The sequence below is a fragment of the Phasianus colchicus genome, chromosome 2, assembly GCF_987193195.1.
Source record: "Phasianus colchicus chromosome 2, bPhaCol1.hap1.1, whole genome shotgun sequence".
NCBI classification, from domain to species: domain Eukaryota; kingdom Metazoa; phylum Chordata; class Aves; order Galliformes; family Phasianidae; genus Phasianus; species Phasianus colchicus.
The window spans coordinates 91,427,178-91,446,430 of record NC_143437.1 but is presented as its reverse complement, the minus strand read 5'-3'; the positions used below and the strand labels follow the sequence as shown (position 1 = coordinate 91,446,430).

The 19,253-nt window shown below is 39.0% G+C and overlaps 2 protein-coding genes across 7 annotated transcripts in view; one reads left to right on the top strand and one right to left on the bottom strand.

Annotated features, from left to right (window-relative positions):
• Positions 1–14,505, top strand: part of FBXO25 (F-box protein 25) — a 36,557-nt gene extending 22,052 nt beyond the window's left edge. For 3 of the 5 annotated variants that reach the window (XM_031611353.2, XM_090136329.1, XM_031611355.2), the window contains exon 11: positions 5,818–14,503. In XM_031611353.2, the coding sequence (XP_031467213.2) occupies positions 5,818–5,907 (90 nt within the window). In that variant the 3' untranslated portion in view covers positions 5,908–14,503. Of the gene's footprint in view, positions 1–5,817 lie in introns of all 5 variants that reach the window. The other 2 variants (XM_090136330.1, XM_031611354.2) reach the window with 2 other exon arrangements.
• Positions 14,506–14,520: 15 nt separating this feature from the next.
• TDRP (testis development related protein) overlaps positions 14,521–19,253 on the bottom strand; it is a 28,307-nt gene continuing 23,574 nt past the window's right edge. For both annotated transcript variants that reach the window (XM_031610817.2, XM_031610818.2), the window contains one exon: positions 14,521–17,997. In XM_031610817.2, the coding sequence (XP_031466677.1) occupies positions 17,652–17,997 (346 nt within the window). In that variant the 3' untranslated portion in view covers positions 14,521–17,651. The remainder of the gene's footprint in view (positions 17,998–19,253) is intronic.

Here is a 19,253-nt window from a genome sequence, read left to right as displayed (position 1 = left end):
GTACATCTGTCTCATTCTGATTTTGATACAGTTGGACATGCAGGACTTCTAGGGATGACTAAATACTTGAAATCGTTTACCATCAGAGACCACGTGATAGTAAGAGGCGGTAGATCTGTGCAGACAGATGTGGCCACCTTGACTGTTTCAGTTTATTGCTGGCATAGTAGCATTTTCTCTGTGGGTTTGTATTTTTAATTAAACGAGAGAGTGAGCTGTTAAAGGACTTTGGTTTGAGGAGTACCTAATTATTGATTACCTTGGCAATACTAACAGCCTCATCCTGGAGATCTGGATAGGTCTTAGGTTCAGTGTGGCTATAGATTGATTTTTATATGATTCTGGAGCAGATGGTTTGGAACTGAATTATTACCCTGAGCATGGAAAGCAGATAACTTTCTTTGTGGGATTCATTGATCTGATTCATTGGTGTCTTAGAGGAGGCATTAAAGAGGGGAGTTTGTGACTACTCCCAAATAGTTTGGGAGATTGTGCCATGTGACGAGAGGGTGGAAAACACCACTTCAGAAGAATGTGAGAACCTGCCACAAGGACAGCCAAGCAAGGGAATGATTTGTCCAAAGAAGTTGTGCAGTTTCCATCCTGGAATTTTCTGAAGACATGACTGTATAAAGGCTCTGAAGCTGGTCTGATTGCAGAGCTGACTCTGCTTTGAGAAGACTGGAGTGAAGACCTCCAGGCCCAATTATTCTCTGAGCTTGCATTCGGTTTTTGCTTCCCTAGGTCTGAGATTCTAAGCCTTGACAGAAATACTTGATCAGGCTGAAAGATGATTAGAAGAACTGATTTCTGCACAGTTGGCATACTTATTGGCAGAGATGAGAGGAGGTTAAATCACTGGTCTGAAAAAAATCCTCTGGCAAGGCGATGTGAGAAAAGCAGCACTAGTGTTACACTGAATTGCATAGAGGGGAAAAATAGTTCTGCTTTTTCAGACACTTGTCTGTCTCTTTTCCCATGCTCTTTGAACAAGGATGAGAAGCAAAGTGCAGGGGCATGATGATGACATGAATAGACTGCTGTCAGTTCTAGCAAAATTCTGTGCTAGGTGACCATATTTCTTAATCGTTTCTGGCTTTACCAATTCACTCAAGCTTCAGTATCATGCTTTATTATGCAGATTATAAAATGAACTGTCAGCTGCTCATATGCACAGACATAATGTACGCACTTATTTTCAGCTGAAGCTTTTATTCTTAAATACTATTGGATGTATAACGAAAGAGAAAATCTTAAAAGAACAAGTCCTTTTGAAGGAGGGAAAAGTAGCAAGCTTTTGAATCTCAAAACAAATGAAAACACTATTTAGATAGCTTATAATGTAAAAACTTAGTTTCTTTTTCTTTGTTTCACTTGAAAAATCAGACAGCTTTTGCTTTCAAGGGCATTCAGAAGAATTTCAGGCAATGAATTGAACACTTCTCAGGATTGCAGTTGCTTCCCCCTCCCCCCCAGTCAATAACAAAGCAAAACACTGGAATAGTTGCAGAGGAAAATTCTGCAGGATGAAGATTATTAGAATTTCTTTTAACTTGGGTGTATTAAAGCTAAGAAGGAATATAACTGCTCTCCATGAAGTCCTAGAGACTGAAGAGGTGGATAAATATTGCTACATCAGGGAATTATTTAAGGTAAGGGGCAGCATTGACATAAGTTGAAGAAACTAGCCATGGGTGAGCTTATTCTTGAGAGCTAAGTTTCTAAGAACCAAAGCAGTAAGGTTGTGAGATAGCTATAGGTAGGCTCGTGCTTTGTTGCTGAGAATAATTTTCATCCGTTTAAGAAATTGATAATATAATACAGATTTGTGTAACAAGAGAAGGCTGTTTGATCCAGGATATTCTTTCTGGCCTTCATTTTGTGTCCTTTGAAAGAAAGTCTTGCATGAAAAAAAAGGACTGAAGACTAGTGAACTGAATTGGCGAGCAGTTAGATTTGGGAAGTAATCTTTTTTTCATGTTTCAGTATGTTACAGTCGTCTTCAAGAGTGTTCAAGAAGCAGGATTTGAGACATTTGAATTGCTGTATTTGTTTAAAACTTCTGACTGTAGTAATACTTAAAACTGTAAGCAGACTCTTAAATTCATCATACAAAATGTTGTGTGGCAATGGAGGGAATGACTATAGGAAGCTTTAAGAAGTGTCATTTAGCTTTGAGAAGTGAGGATTTGTCCACACTAAGTGAACAAAGTATGTGGTTTCAGTACTGTAGAACTACAAACAAACTAATTATGACCGATAATACTTGAGTGCTTTTTATGTGTAGTATTTATATAGATGCTATTACTTATACTACTTCATACTGTGCTATTTCTTTGGTTCCACCAGGTTACATTGCCATTCTGAGTAATTTATCTTCTTAGCAGCTCAGTTTATTACAGCCATCGCTGGGGTAGCTGTAGAAATTAAAATACCTCTTGCTTTTTGAATACTTCCAGCATTATGTAACACTGTAATTGTGTTCTGTAAGTGATGTTTCATGCTTGGTTTTAGTCCCCCTTAGGGTTTGTGCTGATTTTTTTTGGTTCTTTAACTGCTTGTGATTTGCCACAAGACAATTTTTAAGTGGCACATAAACCTTAGCTTCAGTAAACCTTAACTCTGCTTTTTTTACTTTATGGCTCTCCTTCCTGCTTCCTTGTTCACGATTTCAAAGGACTACCATCTTGCTTTGTTACTCAAGGTATTTCTTTCATGTCTCATCTGTTTTCAGTGCTCACTAGTCTGTAATGTGAACACCATGTTCATTTCTATTTGATATTTATTTCTGTTTAGCAGGAATGCTTTTTTTCATGTCCCTATTAGATAAGGCAGTGATGACTTTCATTCTGTTTTTTCATAATCTTTATTTTTCATTAATGCTGTTGTTGCCATTAAAACTGAGGACTGTTGTTCAACATCTAATGAAAGTGTAACGTGTTACTGAAATTCACTAAGAAATAGTTTCTCATTGTTTATTTTGTGTTCACTTATGTATTTGGTATTGAAACCTGAAAACTGTAATACAAACCTCAGAACATTCTTTTAAAGAAAGGTACTAACACAGAATAAAATCCATGTGGAATGCTGTAGTTACACATACTCTTATGAAAGAGTCTCTCTGAAAAGCAATTCCCAAGGCAGGATACACAGGACTGAGGAAGGTGATGGAAGCAATTAATGATGTTTTACCAATAAAGAGATGGTGGAAATAATTACTCAGAAAAGGAGTAGCGCTCAGGTTGTCATGGGAGCTTCATAACTTGCGGTTGTGATTAAAATGAGAGGAAGAAAACAATTATACTTTTCAGTAAACATTCTTCCTGATGAATTCTTCTGTTAAAGCTAAAACAGAATTCTAAGTTAAGCAGATATATTGAAAATCAATCTGACTTTAACACTAATGAATGATAATTAGTAAGCATAATTTCAAGGGAAAGAGTCTTTTGGAAAAAAATGCACACGAAGACAGGATGCTTGTGATTCTTCTTTTCCATCCACATCACTTTGCTACTGTAGAATTAGTTTCCATTTTTAATAACTTAAATTAATTCCTTGCTTTTTTTTTAATTGGAGATTGTTATGGGATCTAAAAAAAAAAACCCAAAACACAGAAGTATAAATAAGCTCTAAAGAAGGATAAATCCTAACATCTTTCCCAGAAACATCATTCTTATGATGTTCTTCTGGAAACCAATAAATTCTAGTCATAACCATGACAAGATATTAGGTATCATTATTAGAGGAGACACTAGCAACTACTGTTGAGAATGTTTTTCTGGCATACCATTTGCATGGAAGATGAGCAGTAGCACTACTAGCTTTCTCATCAGTACCTTCCCTACATAGATTAGACTCCAGGTAGGACTGCCTGTTTCTGTTCATTCTTTTTTCCCCATTAATCGAGTGAGCAGCTGGCTCTCAAATAATACTAAAGCAAGTATTAAAAGAAGTGGAAAGAGGAGGAGATATTACATAATATTTTCATGTAGTCATCTATACTTCTAATGAAAAAACACAAAATAAATGCATGTATGGAGTAATTTCCATTGGAAAAGCAGAGTGTTATTTCAAACATATACTTGGCCTATTGCACTTCAGTGTTGTTAGTCTGTGGAAGGGAGTATGGCATCTTAAACTTATGCAAGGAAAATACTGAACAGGAAATTTTCAATTTCCGGGTTCTTCTATTAGATAAATTGTATATAATTTCCCATGGAAATAGAAAGAATGAAGACTTCAGTGGTCTTAGATTTCCTCACTCTAGCTTTCTTGCCCTATGTGGTAAATTTGTTGACACTGGAAAAAGGGGATAAGCCTCTTAGAACCTGGAATGAGAATTTCTGAGCCTTACAATGTTGATTAATCAACATATTTGTTTGATCTCTGCTTAACTTTGAACTGTCTGGGACCATCTCATAATAACTCAATTTCATTCCTGTAGAGGGGTCCATCTAAGGTGCAAAATCTAACATTGAAATTCATCATAATTCATAATTGTCTGATTATTTAAAATTCCATTGTATTGAGTTCAATTTTCCAAAGTATTAAAGGAAACACAAGGTTTGGTGAATCTGTAATGAGAAAGTCTTCTCATTGAGAATGTTTACAAGGGTGGATAGTGATAGGAGAAGGGAGAATAGTCTTAAACAGACAAGAGGTTTAGGTTAGATATTAGGAGGAAGTTTTTCACACAGAGGGTGGATATGCAGTGGAACAGGTTGCCCAAGGAGGCTGTGGATGCCCCATCCCTGGAGGCATTCAAGGCCAGGCTGGATGTGGCTCTGGGCAGCCTGGTCTGCTGGTTGGTGACCCTGCACACAGCAGGGGGGTTGAAACCAGATGATCATAGTGGTTCTTTTCAACGCAGGCCATTCTATGATTTTACATTTCCAGCTCAAAAACTAGTAAAGAGGAAAATTGACCTTTCAATGTGCTAAGAACACAATCTCTAGCCCTAAAGTAATGGCTGCACCTTTCCCAGGCTGTTTTGAAAAGCTGTGGTTTAAATAGTCATACCATGCGTTGAAGCTGACCCAGCAGCTTGTGAACTCTGCCTTCCATAGGGCAGCTCCCTTCCTTTTTATTGTATGAGATTCCACATCTTTCCTTTACCCATTTTTAATGGGTTTGATTTCTGTGCTATCACTTCATTACCCATTGGTGTAATTTTTACAATTCCTTACTTTGCACGAATGGACACATCTTGTCCATCTTGTTATTGCTGCCTAGGTACAAACAGTGATTTCAGCTGCGGGAAAGATGGGAATGAAAGGGGAGAAAAATATTGTAAAGAAAATAACAGAACTTCTTTTGGCCTGACCATGAAACATACTGCTCAGTGGGGGTGGTATCTGTTGCCCTTCACTTAGAAATCAAGAGCTCCTACTTCCCTTGAAGTAGTGGTTGATTTCAGTTTTTCATTAGAGTCAAATTAAGTTCAGAGAAGTAACTAGCTCTTCAAATTGCATTTAGTGTATTTTTTTTTTTTTTTTTTTTACTCAAAGAGATCTAACTCAGGCTGTTTTTGAAGGGAGGAGAGTAGGTTTTCCTGAAATCTGAAGCTGTCTCACAATACCACAGTCAAATGAGAAAGGCCTGTTTTCATAAGAGTTGAGTGTAAAAGGTGCGTGCATGTGTGCATATATATTATTTTTAAAGAACTGAGTTACTGAGAAAGCAAGCCTCTATCACTTTGTTTACAGTGCAAGTAGTTGCATGTTGCTATATGTGACTTTTTGCTTTCCTTTTTTAATTTAAAAGAATAGAGGGATCATGGATATGAAGAGAGCTTACGTATTCTCCTTCATTTTGCAGGATTCGGGACACCCCTGCACAGCCAGTGACCCAAACACCTGCCTCACACCAGTATCTCCTCAGCATTTCATTGATCTCTTCAAATTTTGAGATGCTCAGTAACTGTTTTCCTGTGTTGTGGTCACTTTTGTGAGGAGTTGGGCAGGATGTGTTATGCTATTTATGCAGTGTATTTGTTTTGTTGTGGCTCAAAATAAGATGGGGAGCTTTCAGGCAGGTGTACTTGGACTGTTGTTTTTCGGCAGAGAAGAGCTGAGGAGAGGACATTAAAAACTTTGAGAAATCTATTGATAATTTTAATCTCAATTTTAAATCTATTTTGATGCCTTAATAACTGGTTAAAATTATGTGAGGGAATTATGAAGATTTCATGGAGTTAAACTATACTTATTCTATACTTACAGGACCAAATGACTTTTGTTGCTGATTCTTCTTCCTTCAGGCCTGTTTTCAAAACACTTCCATATAATTTGCGCTATTATAAAAAGTAGCCTGATAATTCCCTTGGACTCAAACCAGTTATCAACAAGGCATTAATCGTTGTGAGCTAGTGAATAAAGTGTAGCTGTTGATGGACATATAAATAGAGGAAATTGACCAATTTTTATACATATGTTATGCAAAAATATTTATTTTCCTAAGAGGACTTTATTAAATATGTAACCTATCTCAGCATACTCCGTAACTGAAAACAGAGATGGGGCTACTGGAAAGTGATTTCTGTACTTGTTGCTACAGCTTTCCTTTATACTGCTCAGTATGTCTACAAATGCAACTGCATTAATTCATCTTCTAAGAAGAAGACGGCATTACTGGAATTTAATGACAACGGAGTTGCCTGTTTCTAGACTACAGCAGGACACGATGTGACAAACTGAGGCTCTAATCTGCCTTTGCAAGCTGTGGGAAACCCTGGAAGCTAGTCTAAGCAGGAGCACCTTCTGCTAGGTTAATCAGGAAATAAATTCCCCAGGAAGCTATCTTATTCTAATCTGTAGTGCAAAAGGAGTTGCCAAGCTTAAAGAGGTACAGGAAAAAAATTGCAGGAATTTTGGTTTTCTTGATGAAATTTAACCAATAAAAGGTAATGTACAGAAAAATAAAACTAATTCTATTCTGCAGTTCCTTGTTCTGAATCTAGTTTTGCACAGTGTAATAAATCATGTTTTTTTTATTACTCCTTCAAATCTGTCTTGCATAGAAATGAAGCCATTTGAATTTTATAATAAGACTTTTCTATAGCCTGCTCTTGGTAGTAATTGGTAATGGAATGAGAAAAATGTAAGTAGTTCAAGTACTGTTGCTTTCCAGTAAAGACCGTATCAGCATTTGTTTGTCTAATGGGACAGACTGTTATTAGGCTGTGCAAGAAGAGAAGAATATTTATTTCCTTGGAAGATAGTTTTATTCACTAAAATTTCAGTCATATACCACTCTTATCTACTGAGTTTGCTGATACATAAGATTTGTACACAGGGATTTGTAGTTTATTTTCTTCCTATTAAGCTGTTTGCTGTGGTTATTGTGTCTTTAAATTGTGGAGCTGTGCCATCCATTCATAAGAGTGCTGCAAGCCTTGCAGCTGTTCAACCTGCCAAGGAAGCTGCGGCTCCTATTTGCTCTTACAAATTGCTTTCCTGCTTAGGGGAGTATGTGTACCCTGGCAGTGGTTGGTGAGTGCTATTCATCGATCATTTCTTTTAAGATGATTAAGGTTTTGCTACTCTTTGTGGACTTTCCTGTAAATATTTGTATAGTAAATATTTGTATAACCACTACCTGATCCCAAGAAAGGTCCTAACTCATTGCTGAGCTCTCCAGCTAGCGTGCTTGTTGATGATATCTAATCAAGGACCACCAAGGACACCACCAAGGACAGAATGTTATCTCTAGGGAAGCAGAAGATGCCAGGGGAGTGTGAGAATTGCTGACTGGCTGAGGCCCCGGAGTGGGGTGTCCAGACCACATCCACAATCTTTGGAAGATTCCAAGGAGGAAACTCCACAGAGCACTGTTGCTGCACAGAAGTGCTCCTGGGCTTTAGACAGAACCTCCTGTGGTCCAGTTGGTGCTTTTTACATCTTGTTCTGGGCATCACTCCTGGAAAGAGTCTGATTCCATCTCTGCATACAAATAACAGAACAATGTACAGAAAGATGCTTCAGTCTCTCTATGATATTTGTCTCTCCTCGCTGGGCTCCTTCCAGTATGTCCATGTTTCTCTTGTACTGAGGAGCTCAGAACTGGACCCAGCAGTTCAGATCACCGTGCTTCTGCAACTGAGCCTGATGTAGCCTGCGTCATCTTAGCATTCTTGGCAGCAAAAGCATGCTGCTGTCCATGAGGTGCCACAGATCCACAAGCGCATAAGGGGGCTCTTCAAACTTTTTTTAAATTTATTTGCTAACCTCAGAAAATGGAGATGTGCAGGCATCTCAGGAGAAGCATTTAAGGGTAGGGCTATTACTTTTATTTTCTAATCTTATACAAAGAAGATGTTGAGGGCAGAGTCACGTTGTCAGCAGCATTAAAAGCTGTGGAAGTAGTTCTACAATCTATTTAAATATTTAGAGAGCTATTTCTTAGACACAAAAGCTTTGTTTATCAAAACCCTTCAAGTTTCACACAATTGGTAATAGATAATTCAGAATCCTGTATGTGGAAGTTCTGTAACCCAAATGTAACAAACCAAGTTCTGCACAGCTTCTTAGACAGATGGGAAAGCTCAGTGCCTAAGAAGGCACTCCACAATGGCCAGAGAGCAAACAGGACGCAAAGTCCAGCAGCAAGAAAGACTGAAAACTGAAAAGTCTCAGGTGCTTAAATTTTGATGAAAGAGAGACTTCTCTCCAGCAACGCCAAGCATATAAACTTTGTCCTGAGAGCTTGCTCCTGCATGCTTACATGAAAAAGTTGAAGAGGCAAGCTTACTTCTACTTACTTCTAAGTACATGAGAGTACCTATTTTACCCCAACTCTTCATAGCTAAAACATTATTTTCCCAGATGCTTTGGCCCAGAAGTTGCATTTGAGGTGTGCCAGCAGAACAAATCAAAGCCATGTTCCACATTACCCTATTCAGCAACAGTCAGGGTGGGCTCTTCAGGGACCACTCCCCACCTTGCCTGGGCCTGAACTGCCCCACTCACCCTCCCTGGCCTTGTTTCATGGCAGCACCCACACAGCTGCAGAGTTTGGGGCACTGAGCCAGTGAGAAATCACTGCTTTTTGGGATAACGTTCATGGAACCATCCTTCCTCAGCCTTTTCTGCTGAACCTACTCTACTTGCTGAGAATAATTCATTTTCTCCAGCCACACTCAATTATTGGAAGGGTCACAGCACCATGACCAACACGCAGAAGGATCCAGAGCACAGTCAGTGCGGCCAAGCATGCACACCCCAGTGTGTCACCTAAGGGAAGGGGCTGAGGGACCACTCTTTTCCGTGCTGGGTTTCATATCCACTTAAGGCAGGCAATTTAATATAAGGATATCATCATTAAATAAAGAAAACAATACCCAATGCTTGGAACTAGTTGCTAAATTACAGCTTGGAATATTCAGGTATTAGGTAGCTATGCTATTCGCTTTTGCCCACTCTGCTTTCGGCTACAAGGTCCAGGTCCTGCTCCTCAGAAGATGGGAATGTAAATCCTACTCTTCTGCAAATTTCAGCAGGAGAAAAGTGACCTTCACAGCTTTTAGCACTGTACCTGTGGAAGGGTTCAGAACGTGGCAGAGGTCAGTACCACTAAGCTGGGGCTGTCTTTGATTCTCATGGCCCATTCCCTTTCAGACAGTAAACTGACAGTGCTTACTTCCTGCAGGTTTATGTGCCCATTCCTCTACAAGTATGAATAAAACACATGCTGTACTTGATGGGCAGTCACTGTGCCTTCAGCTCAAAGCCTTTCTTAAAATTTCCAGGGTATACACAACGAGCTGCTACTTAATTCTAAGTTTATTTAAATACTTCAATTTTCAGATGCACTTTCCACCTGACGGCTGTTTTTCTATAGTTTATAACAAAGTAATAAAGGAAGAATAATTTCACTTGCTAATACTTGAGGCACTTCCCTCCCTCCAGTGTCAGACCCCATTTGCTCTCAGACAAGGTGCAGTTCTCCTTAGACCATTTACAACCAGAGGCTTTTCAAGCTGTAAATCTGTATTCCATTTTTTAACTTGACAGTATTCCTTTAAAACTTTCCTAATTTATCAAAACAATATTTTGACAAAGGTCCCTAAAAATAGATATGCTTCAATATAATGCCAAAGTTCTAAAGTTGTGTGTAGCTGCTTATCAATACTTACTTATAAGTATCTGAAGGGTGAGAGCCAAATACATGAAGCCAGACTCTTTTTTATGGTGCCAAGGAAGAAGACGGGGCAATGGCCATGAACTGGAACATAGGAAGTTTCATCTGAACATGAGAAAGAACTCCTTTACTGTGAGGGTGACGGGGCACTGGAACAGACTGCCGGGAGAGGTGGTGGAGTCTCCTTCTCATGAGATATTCAAGACCTGCCAGGATGCCTACCTGTAGAACCTGCTGGAGGAAACCTGCTTTAGCAGGGAGTTGGACTCAGTGATCTCCAGAGGACCCTATCAACCATTTCTGTGATTCTGACTGCACAGAGCATCATGCTGGGAGCAGGAGGGGAAGCCAGGCACAGAGCTCCACTTTCATCCATTCCAAACAAGCCAAGTCCCAAGTAACACTTCCCAAATTACCAGGTATACAGGTTGAAAGGCAATAAAACACAAGAAAGGCAGCAAAGTTGACCACCAGCCTGTAATTCTTCCACTAGGAGGGAAACAAAAAAATATCCAGACATTAGTGAGGAATCATCAAAATCATGTGAGACACCAAAAAACATAAATGAAAGAAAGACAAATGCTGAAAGCCAGCCTAATCAATAGATTACAAGCACACACTGACCAAAAGTCAAATTAATGAGAAATTAGTTATGGGGAAAGTTCACTTGGACAACAAAGAGACAAAAATCAGAAAATGTCCCACACTTACTGAGATATTCAAAGGGAATTTAATAACTGAGAGCTAAAGCAGAGAGTCACAGAGTGGCTGAGCTTGGCGGGGCTCTCTGGATCCATCTGGCCCAAACCCTGCTCAAGCGGAGATACCCAGAGCAGGGTGCCCAGCACCACATCTAGGCAGTTTCTAGAGCTTTCCTCCTGTGTTCCAGTTTGTGCCCACTGCCTTTTGTCCTTGACACTGGACACAACAATAAAGAGCCTGGTTCCATCCTCTTTGCACTCTCCCCTATGGGCATTGATGGGAAGCCCAGAGCCTCCTCTCCTCCAGGCTGAACAGTCCCAGCTCTCCCAGCCTCTCCCCATAGCACTCCATTTTGTTGGACAAATTAAGTCTCATCTATAGAAATGGTAACGCAGATTGAATCTGGAGAAGTTCTTGCCTTCGGTTACGCAGCACTAATCTTCAAGGCATCTCCACCCTTGAAAAGATAGTCAAGACATCAAGACATCTTGTCATCTTGTCCCTCTGCAAAGGGGACTTCCTTTCCAACTGGTCACTACAATACAATACATTGTATTGTTTAATGGGAAAACCAAGGAAAAAAATAAAATGCCAGAAGACCACCTCTGTCCCCACTTGCAGCTCCCACTGCGTGAGCTGGGAGCTCAGCTCCTGCAGTATAACCTCACAGCCAGCCACTTTGCCACAGCACAACAGCCATGCTGCACAGACATGGCAGAAAACATCAGGAAACATAAGACACCTGTAGCTCATCTTCTTGTTATAAAGACTCACAGGTGATATTTTCTTTTCCCTCCACCCAGCAGTGATTCATGAGAATTTCTTCAGCTGTACCAACAGACACACAAAGGATTACAGGCACCACAGGGCCCAACTCCTGTTAAATCTCAGTAAAGGCCTGTGACTACACAGAACACTTTTTATATATATGGCAGACACTAGAATTAGTTGTACCTTAGTCAAGCAATGGTATGTTTAAAAATTGAATAAAAATTAAAATAAAATCACTAATTTTCAAATGAATCCTATGTAAAGCATAACTGCATCTGCAGTATGACTTCTGGCAGTTTTTGATATCTTGTGCTTCATCCTATCAAACAATAGTTTACTTCCTAATGGGAAGTGATGCTTGATTTGTTTTCCTTTGTTTGTCCTGTCAAATGTTGGCTGCCAAGTTTCTGCCCAAATGTTCAAAAGATAAACTGTTTACAGGCATTCAACTTGAGGGCAAGTCTGCTACAAATGGGTGTCTGTCAGGAGAGAAGCAGCAGTGTCAGGTCTTTGCACAATCACAGAGGTCTTGGCATGTGCAACAAAGAAAGCCTTAGTTGCTAGTAAGGAACAAGTACAAAACCAAAGCAAGGAATAGTTAATATTATCCTTTACATATATGTGGATTCCGCATAAACAAGACTCCCTTCCTTTCTCCAGAAAAGACATTTTCCTCTGTCTTTCCAATACCAGGAGCGTTTAGCAGTGAAATCCTGGTGAGAACTGCAGGTCTCTGAGGCAAACAAGATGTTCAAAATAATTGGAGGTTTTCACAGGAGGATAAGAGAAGCTGAAAACCATCACTAACTGAAAGGATTGATTCTGTTTCAAATCTGAACTTTTCTACTATACCACCCCAAATAATTATAACAGCCAATTCCCTGAGAAAAGTATTCTACCTCAGCTGCTCAGTCAGCCTTCTGGACACGATGTGTTAGAGGTACCAGAAAGCAAAATACCACCATTATTTTCAGCAGTGGACAAATGAGTCTTGCAGAACACAGACACTCATTTCTCTCTGCAAAGAGTAATGCTTTTGGTTTTTTTTTTCATTCCCCTCCAATTGAAAGCTCATATTTCAAAATGCATTATTAAGCTTTCATTAGTGTTATTTAGTTCTGTAGAGCACAAGAACTACAAGTGCTAGCCAAGCTTTCACCAGATGTAATGCACTTGAAAAGAATACAGTAGCTTTCTAGCAGCTCTTAGTAAACACTGGAAACAGAATTTTCTTCTCAAATACAGCACAAGTATTCCTTTACTCAGTATCAGCAGTAAAAGGTTGTAAATATCTTATGGAAAACTTTCCTTATGCTTCATTTCCTGTTGTATATTTCGTATCATTCTCTATTAACACTGTTTTCATCCCTACTTCATTTTTTTCTTTAAACTCTTCATTGCTTTGCAGCAACTGAAGCAGCACCTTTTTTTCAGTGTTACTGTGCTGGCAGTGGCCACAATAAATACAATTCTGTTTTTTCAGTTCTACATCTTTGCGTGGTCGGCCTGTGCTCCATTCCATGTCTTGTATGGCACATAGCACTCACGTTGCAAGTATATATTTTTTAAGAGAGACAGACAAATTAACAATAAAAGCCTTTGCAAACTACCACCAGTGACTAAGCCTTTTAAGAACGTATTTTTCATCTTGACAGAGCTGGTTTTGTTTCCCAGGCACTTGCACGCACATCAGAATCCAGCCAGCAGGCATTCAGGCAAAAATAAAAAAAAAATTAAATGAGAATTGTTTAGATGCAAAAAAATAAATAAATAAAAAATAAAATCTCAAGTCCATTCATGTTCTCATCAGACTTTCTTTACAGAGACAGGACAGAGTACAGTCAGCTGATGTTCGTGTACATGAACAGGCACTACAGAACGTTTTGGAAGCTAAGAAAACTGCCAGGCAGAATTCACCAGGGCTGTGCTAACAGAATTTGGCAGCTTCCTTGTCCCACCACAGCCTGGAAACTTACATCCTTTTCTGAGCTCCAACAGCGAGGCAGCTGCAGGTACTAATGGGTAATGGTGGATATGCAGTGGAACAGGTTGCCCAAGGAGGCTGTGGATGCCCCATGCCTGGAAGCATTTAAGGCCAGGCTGGATGTGGCTCTAGGCAGCCTGGTCTGGTGGTTGACGACCCTGCACACAGCAAGGGGGTTGAAACTAAATGACCATTGTGGTCCTTTTCAACCCAGGCCATTCTATGATTTTATGATCCTTCTCCTCCCTCTCCCTGCCCAAACAGACAGTTAACCTACCTGAATACTGAGGTATCCCTATGGAAGAATTTTATTCCCCAAGAATGCAATCTGAATGAATAAAATCATCTCTTTCAGCTAATTCATCCACGTTGGTAAGAAGCGACAGGACAAGAGGTAATGGCTTTAAGTTATGCCAGCGCAGGTTGGATATCAGGAAAGATTTCTTCTCAGAAAGAGTGGTGATGCATTGGCACAGGCTGCCCAGGGAGGTGGTGGAATCACTGTCCCTGGAGGTATTCAAGAAATGTATACATGTGGCACTGAGGGCCATGGTTAGTGGACATGGTGGGAATGGGGTGGTGGTTGGACTAGATGGACTTTTCCAGCCTTAATGATTCTATGACTCTATAAGCACTTTGCTTCAACAATCTCTGCCAAGTTTAGATGACCCAAAGTTTATAAACTGGACTGGAAGAACAAGAAGTTGACAATAGGCTTTCTGTACCTATCTACTCATATTAGCAGCTGTACTTAACTTTTGTCACAGTGTAGGATGTCTGCGTCTCACCTCATTACAGAGCCAGCATACGCACAAGCACTCTGGGTCCTCTGGTTTTCAAGTGGATAGTGAAATATTTAGGAAAAATCCTGCACTGCCCAAGCTTTCAAAACAACCAGTAAACTAAAAAAAAAAAAAAAAAAAAAAAAAAGAGTCTTTTAAATAAATACAGTTAAGCAAAATGTTTTCTTTTTGTCAAAACTACTGAATTCTTCCCAGTGTGAAACCAATGGGTGATGCTTTAAATGCAGGATGCTGTAGCTTTTAAAATGGTATGACTCACTGGTTTACACAAAGGTAGCTGTTCCTTCCTTGATCACATCCTACAGCAACGTAACTTACATCCACGCAGATGGCAACAAAATGGAACAAAAGATCAAAGAGTAAGGCATTTCAGTTCAAACTAAATCTTTATTCATATGGAAAATACTATTTTTCTTTCTGCAAATGATGCTAATAAATAAAAATACTCCAAAAACTTTGCTTAGAGTTAAGTGACTACTTACAGCCACACAAAGCTTTTAATTCCCGTTAAAACCACGCCAACAATCATGCAGATTGGCTACGAGAAAGCAATATAAACTATATTTTATTTTGTGCAATCTTATTATACAATCTCAATGCTATCTTCTTCTAAACCATTTCACATAGATTGAAATGCAATTTCAAAACAAATATTAAGGGACATATTCTACACTTATTCCACATATGGAGCCGTGTATAGTTTAAGCCCATAAATGTAACTGTAGTTAAGCATCTAAAGAAGGTAAAAGAAAAGAGGACCCCATTCTGAGAATTCAGACAAGTTTAAAAACACAAGAAAAGAAAAGCTCACACCAGTGAGTTCTCAAGACAAATAACATCATGAAATCATAACAATAAATTATATTAAATTTAATAATGTTCATCCTTAAAACGTTTTTTTTTTTTTTTCTGAGGAAATATCACTTAGAAAGCACACCAAACCTTCCATCAATAAGTCATACCTTAAGTTTACAAATCTCGATTTCCCACTCAGATACAATTTTGTTTTCTCCAGACTTCAGCTTCACGAGCATAGTCCTTACCATAACTTTAAAAACAAATCAAAATATTTTGCAGTTAAGCTGTGCATCAAACACATCATCAAGGTGAGAAACAGGCACTTGACAGTATAATGTGCAAGGCAAAATCTTTACTGGTCACAGTATAGTTTCTTCAGGAGGGAAATTAAAAGCTCTCAGCCCACCTTGGAGAGTAAAATCCCAAGGGCTGCCAGCAGATCTCCTTCTGGTCTTTTAGGTCAGCACCAACAACCAAACTAAACACCAGCTCACGCCTTTGGCTTAGAGGGTATTCCATTAACTATAAAATGCAGCATACTTTACCCCAGAACCCTAATGCTTTCCTATAATTAACCTCAGCATATGCACTTGCCAAAGGCAAACACTCAGTTTATTCAGACTAAGTAACTCAATATAAATGCTAACTCTTTCTCCTCTGTATTTTTTAATATACAATGCCAATTTATACTACATTTGCCAGTTACAAGATCCTGTTTTGTAGCACAAAACACTGATGTTCTTCTATACAAAATTAAGAGCAGTATCTTTTAACATCCTATTAAACTCAATCAAAAAAAAAAAAAAAAAGACAAAAATCCATTTTGCTACATCTCTCTAGGCGCACCTCAACAGGAAACTCCAAAGAATACCTATGCAGGAACCATAAGCCAGAAAACTGTTACATGAATTGGAAGAGTGAGGAGAAAGAGAGCACTAAGAAAGGAATAAGATGGCAGTAAGAGAAAAAAGGTGCAAGCTTAGAAGAAAACTGCATGCATCCCTTTTCATAAGCGTAAGCTTCTTGCAAAAATATGTTTACAGGATATCTATTAAATATAAAGATATACATTTCCTTGTAAAAATGCTGATTTTCTCAAATACTAATCTGATCTTCCTATTGTACTGGCCACACTGCTAGGCAGTCAACACAGGTTTTCAGTTCAGTTATACCAGTTTTACAAACAGGAGAGAAGAGGCTTCTCTTTTCATGTCTGCCATGAAACTTTGATTTGTTTTCCATGGATGTTAAAAGCAGTATTTATATAGGTCATAGAAATGAAATGGAAACCAACTTTGGATCTGACATTGGCTGCACTGCTGATGAGAGACAATATGCTAGAAAGAGGCACTTTAAGTATTCTATGTACATTTCAAATCTCCAGTTTATCACTTCGCCCTCTTTTACCAAAACTGAAAGTATCAGTAGCAAGTAAGACAGCTTTGTAACAAAAATGCTTCAGAAACCGTGTGCATGCACAACCTTGTAATGGCTCAGTTGTTTTGAAAATGCCAGTCTATTTCATTCACTGCTTATGGAGGGAAGGATGAGGGGCAATCAACAAATTGTACAAAACAAAGTTGCTTGTAGAACAAGGACCGGCTATTGTAAAAAGGAAATCATTTATCCTTCCGTAAGTGACTTATCCACAGATTCAGGACTATCCGTACTGAATACTGACATCTTACACTCTACCCACTGCCTCTTTCCAAATGTACAGTCATTTCTATTTTTGGCATGACATGGATCTTAAAAACTGACAAGTTCAGCTTTGTCAAACAACATTCAGTACAAAAAGCTCTGGAAGACCCATTTGACCTGACTATTGGTGAAGTTCCCGTGACTGAACGAGTTACACTGGAGTCATATTTTCCCATTTCACACAAAGTACATTGTGACAGTTGAGCATCTTGTGTGCACAAGCTGAAGCATATGCTGAGGCTGAAGATTTGGAAAACAGTCTATTAAGTATAAGCATTCTTCCTGCAAGCTACACATCAGTATTCTTGTCTTAAAAGGGACAGCATCAAAACTAAAATTTTGAGTGACCCTCAAATACCAGGAAAAAAAAAAAAAACAGGACCTCAAGCTAGTGGAAGTTCCTATGTAAGGCAGTCAAATTTACAACCAGTGTTTACATTCACTAAGGAATTACTCTTTTTTTTTTTTTTTTTTTGGTAAAACCAACAATCAAACAAACCACAGAGTCTGAATGTGAAATATAGGCACAAAATAGATTCTCTACTTGTTTTTTCTTTTTTTAGTGTGGAAAACATAGCTATTTAACAATGTAATAAGAAAATTTACTATCAGGTGAGCAAAAATTTGTAACAATTGGAATAAAACAAAGTACTGTATAAAGGTGCAATATTATGCAGATTTGATTTTGGTTTAAACATACAAGTAAATCATGAACCTTTCTCTTCTTACCTACAAAGTATTTCACATCACCAGCATCATTCCAGTTCTTCCCAGTTGTCAGTAAGGTTACCTTTGCTTTGACGTCTAATACTAACCAGCTTTCCAGCTGATTTGATACTCCACCTGGAACTGTTTCCTGAGCTGGCCAGGTTCGTGTACTTTGTGGAGCCTTTGGTTTCATCTTCCCAGCCTGACCAGGCTGAATAGTCACTTAAAGCAGTTGCTGCATCACAGGCAGAATCAGCAGCAGTAATCTGTGGTGGTTCCCAGCCCTCAATCTCATCTGGTTTCCTAGACTGGACATTCTGCTTTATCACCAAACTGTCCCAAAAACCTGGCTTCTTTTCTGACTTCATCTCTTCCTTTAATTTTAGGTTTGTTCTAGAAAATAACAATGATTAGGTGATTAATTTCTTCATTTAGCAATGCACTTAACAGTTATTCATAACATTCAATTAAATAATTATGTTTTATAGGAGTGAATGCTTTTATTCAACAGAACCGCACCTTGAATTTTACCTAAAGCTAGCTCTGCATCTTCACTAAGAAGTCAGTTGCTGTTTTATGACAGCACATCCATCATTGTCATCTTCAGGAAAAATACCTTCCTATAGGTACAAGGCTAAGCACAGCAGACTCTTGCAGTGGGAAAACAGATCTGGACTGAGTATCACAATTTATGATAATAGAAGTCCCCGCTCTTAACACATGAGCACAGGCCTTATGAGGAGCGGCTGAGGGAACTGGGATTGTTCAGTCTGGAGATGCGGAGGCTCAGGGGCGACCTCATCACTCTCCAGAACTACATAAAAGGAGGTTGTGGTGAGGTGGGGGTCAGCCTCTTCTCCCATGTAACTAGCAATAAGACTAGAGGGAACGGCCTCAAGTTGTGCCAGGGGGCATTCAGGTTGGTTATTAGGAAAAGAGGGTCAGGTGCTGGGACGGGCTGCCCAGGGGTGGTTGAGTCACTGTCCCATGAGGTGTTCAAGAAACGCTTGGATGTTGTACTGAGGGACATGGTTCAGTGGGGAAATACTGGTGGTAGGTGGATGGCTGGACTAGATAGATGATTTTGGAGGTCTTTTCCAACCTTGGTGATTCTATGGTTCTATGAATTAGAAGTGCCTCTGGAAATGTATGGAGCATTTTAGCTTGCATTAGAACAATTTAGGACATTAATCGAAACAAATCCCAAACTCAGCACGAGGACAGCAGAAGTATTATGAAGGTATTTTGTCTACCACTAACTTTAAACACCCACTCAGTACTTTCCTCAGTTTCATATTCCTGTTACCACCTTTGCAGTTACACATTACATCCTAAAATATTTTAAGTCCAGTATTAGGACTTTATAGACCAGTTCCGTTTTTTTTTCCTCAAAGATATGCACAGTAATTTGAAAACAGTTGTTTCATTTTTCTGAGAAGAAATTCCAAAGTTCCCCTCCCAAAAATGAGAAAAAAACAACCTTTGGTGTGTAATACATACAAATAATCTCTCTTTTAGAGACATTTAAAAGGCTACTTATGCTAATACATTTCTTATCTCATATTAAGAAGAATTATTTTGTATATGCAGTGAGTAGCATTTAAAGTACAAAAGGTACAAAATGTCAAATGTTTATGAGTAAATTTATG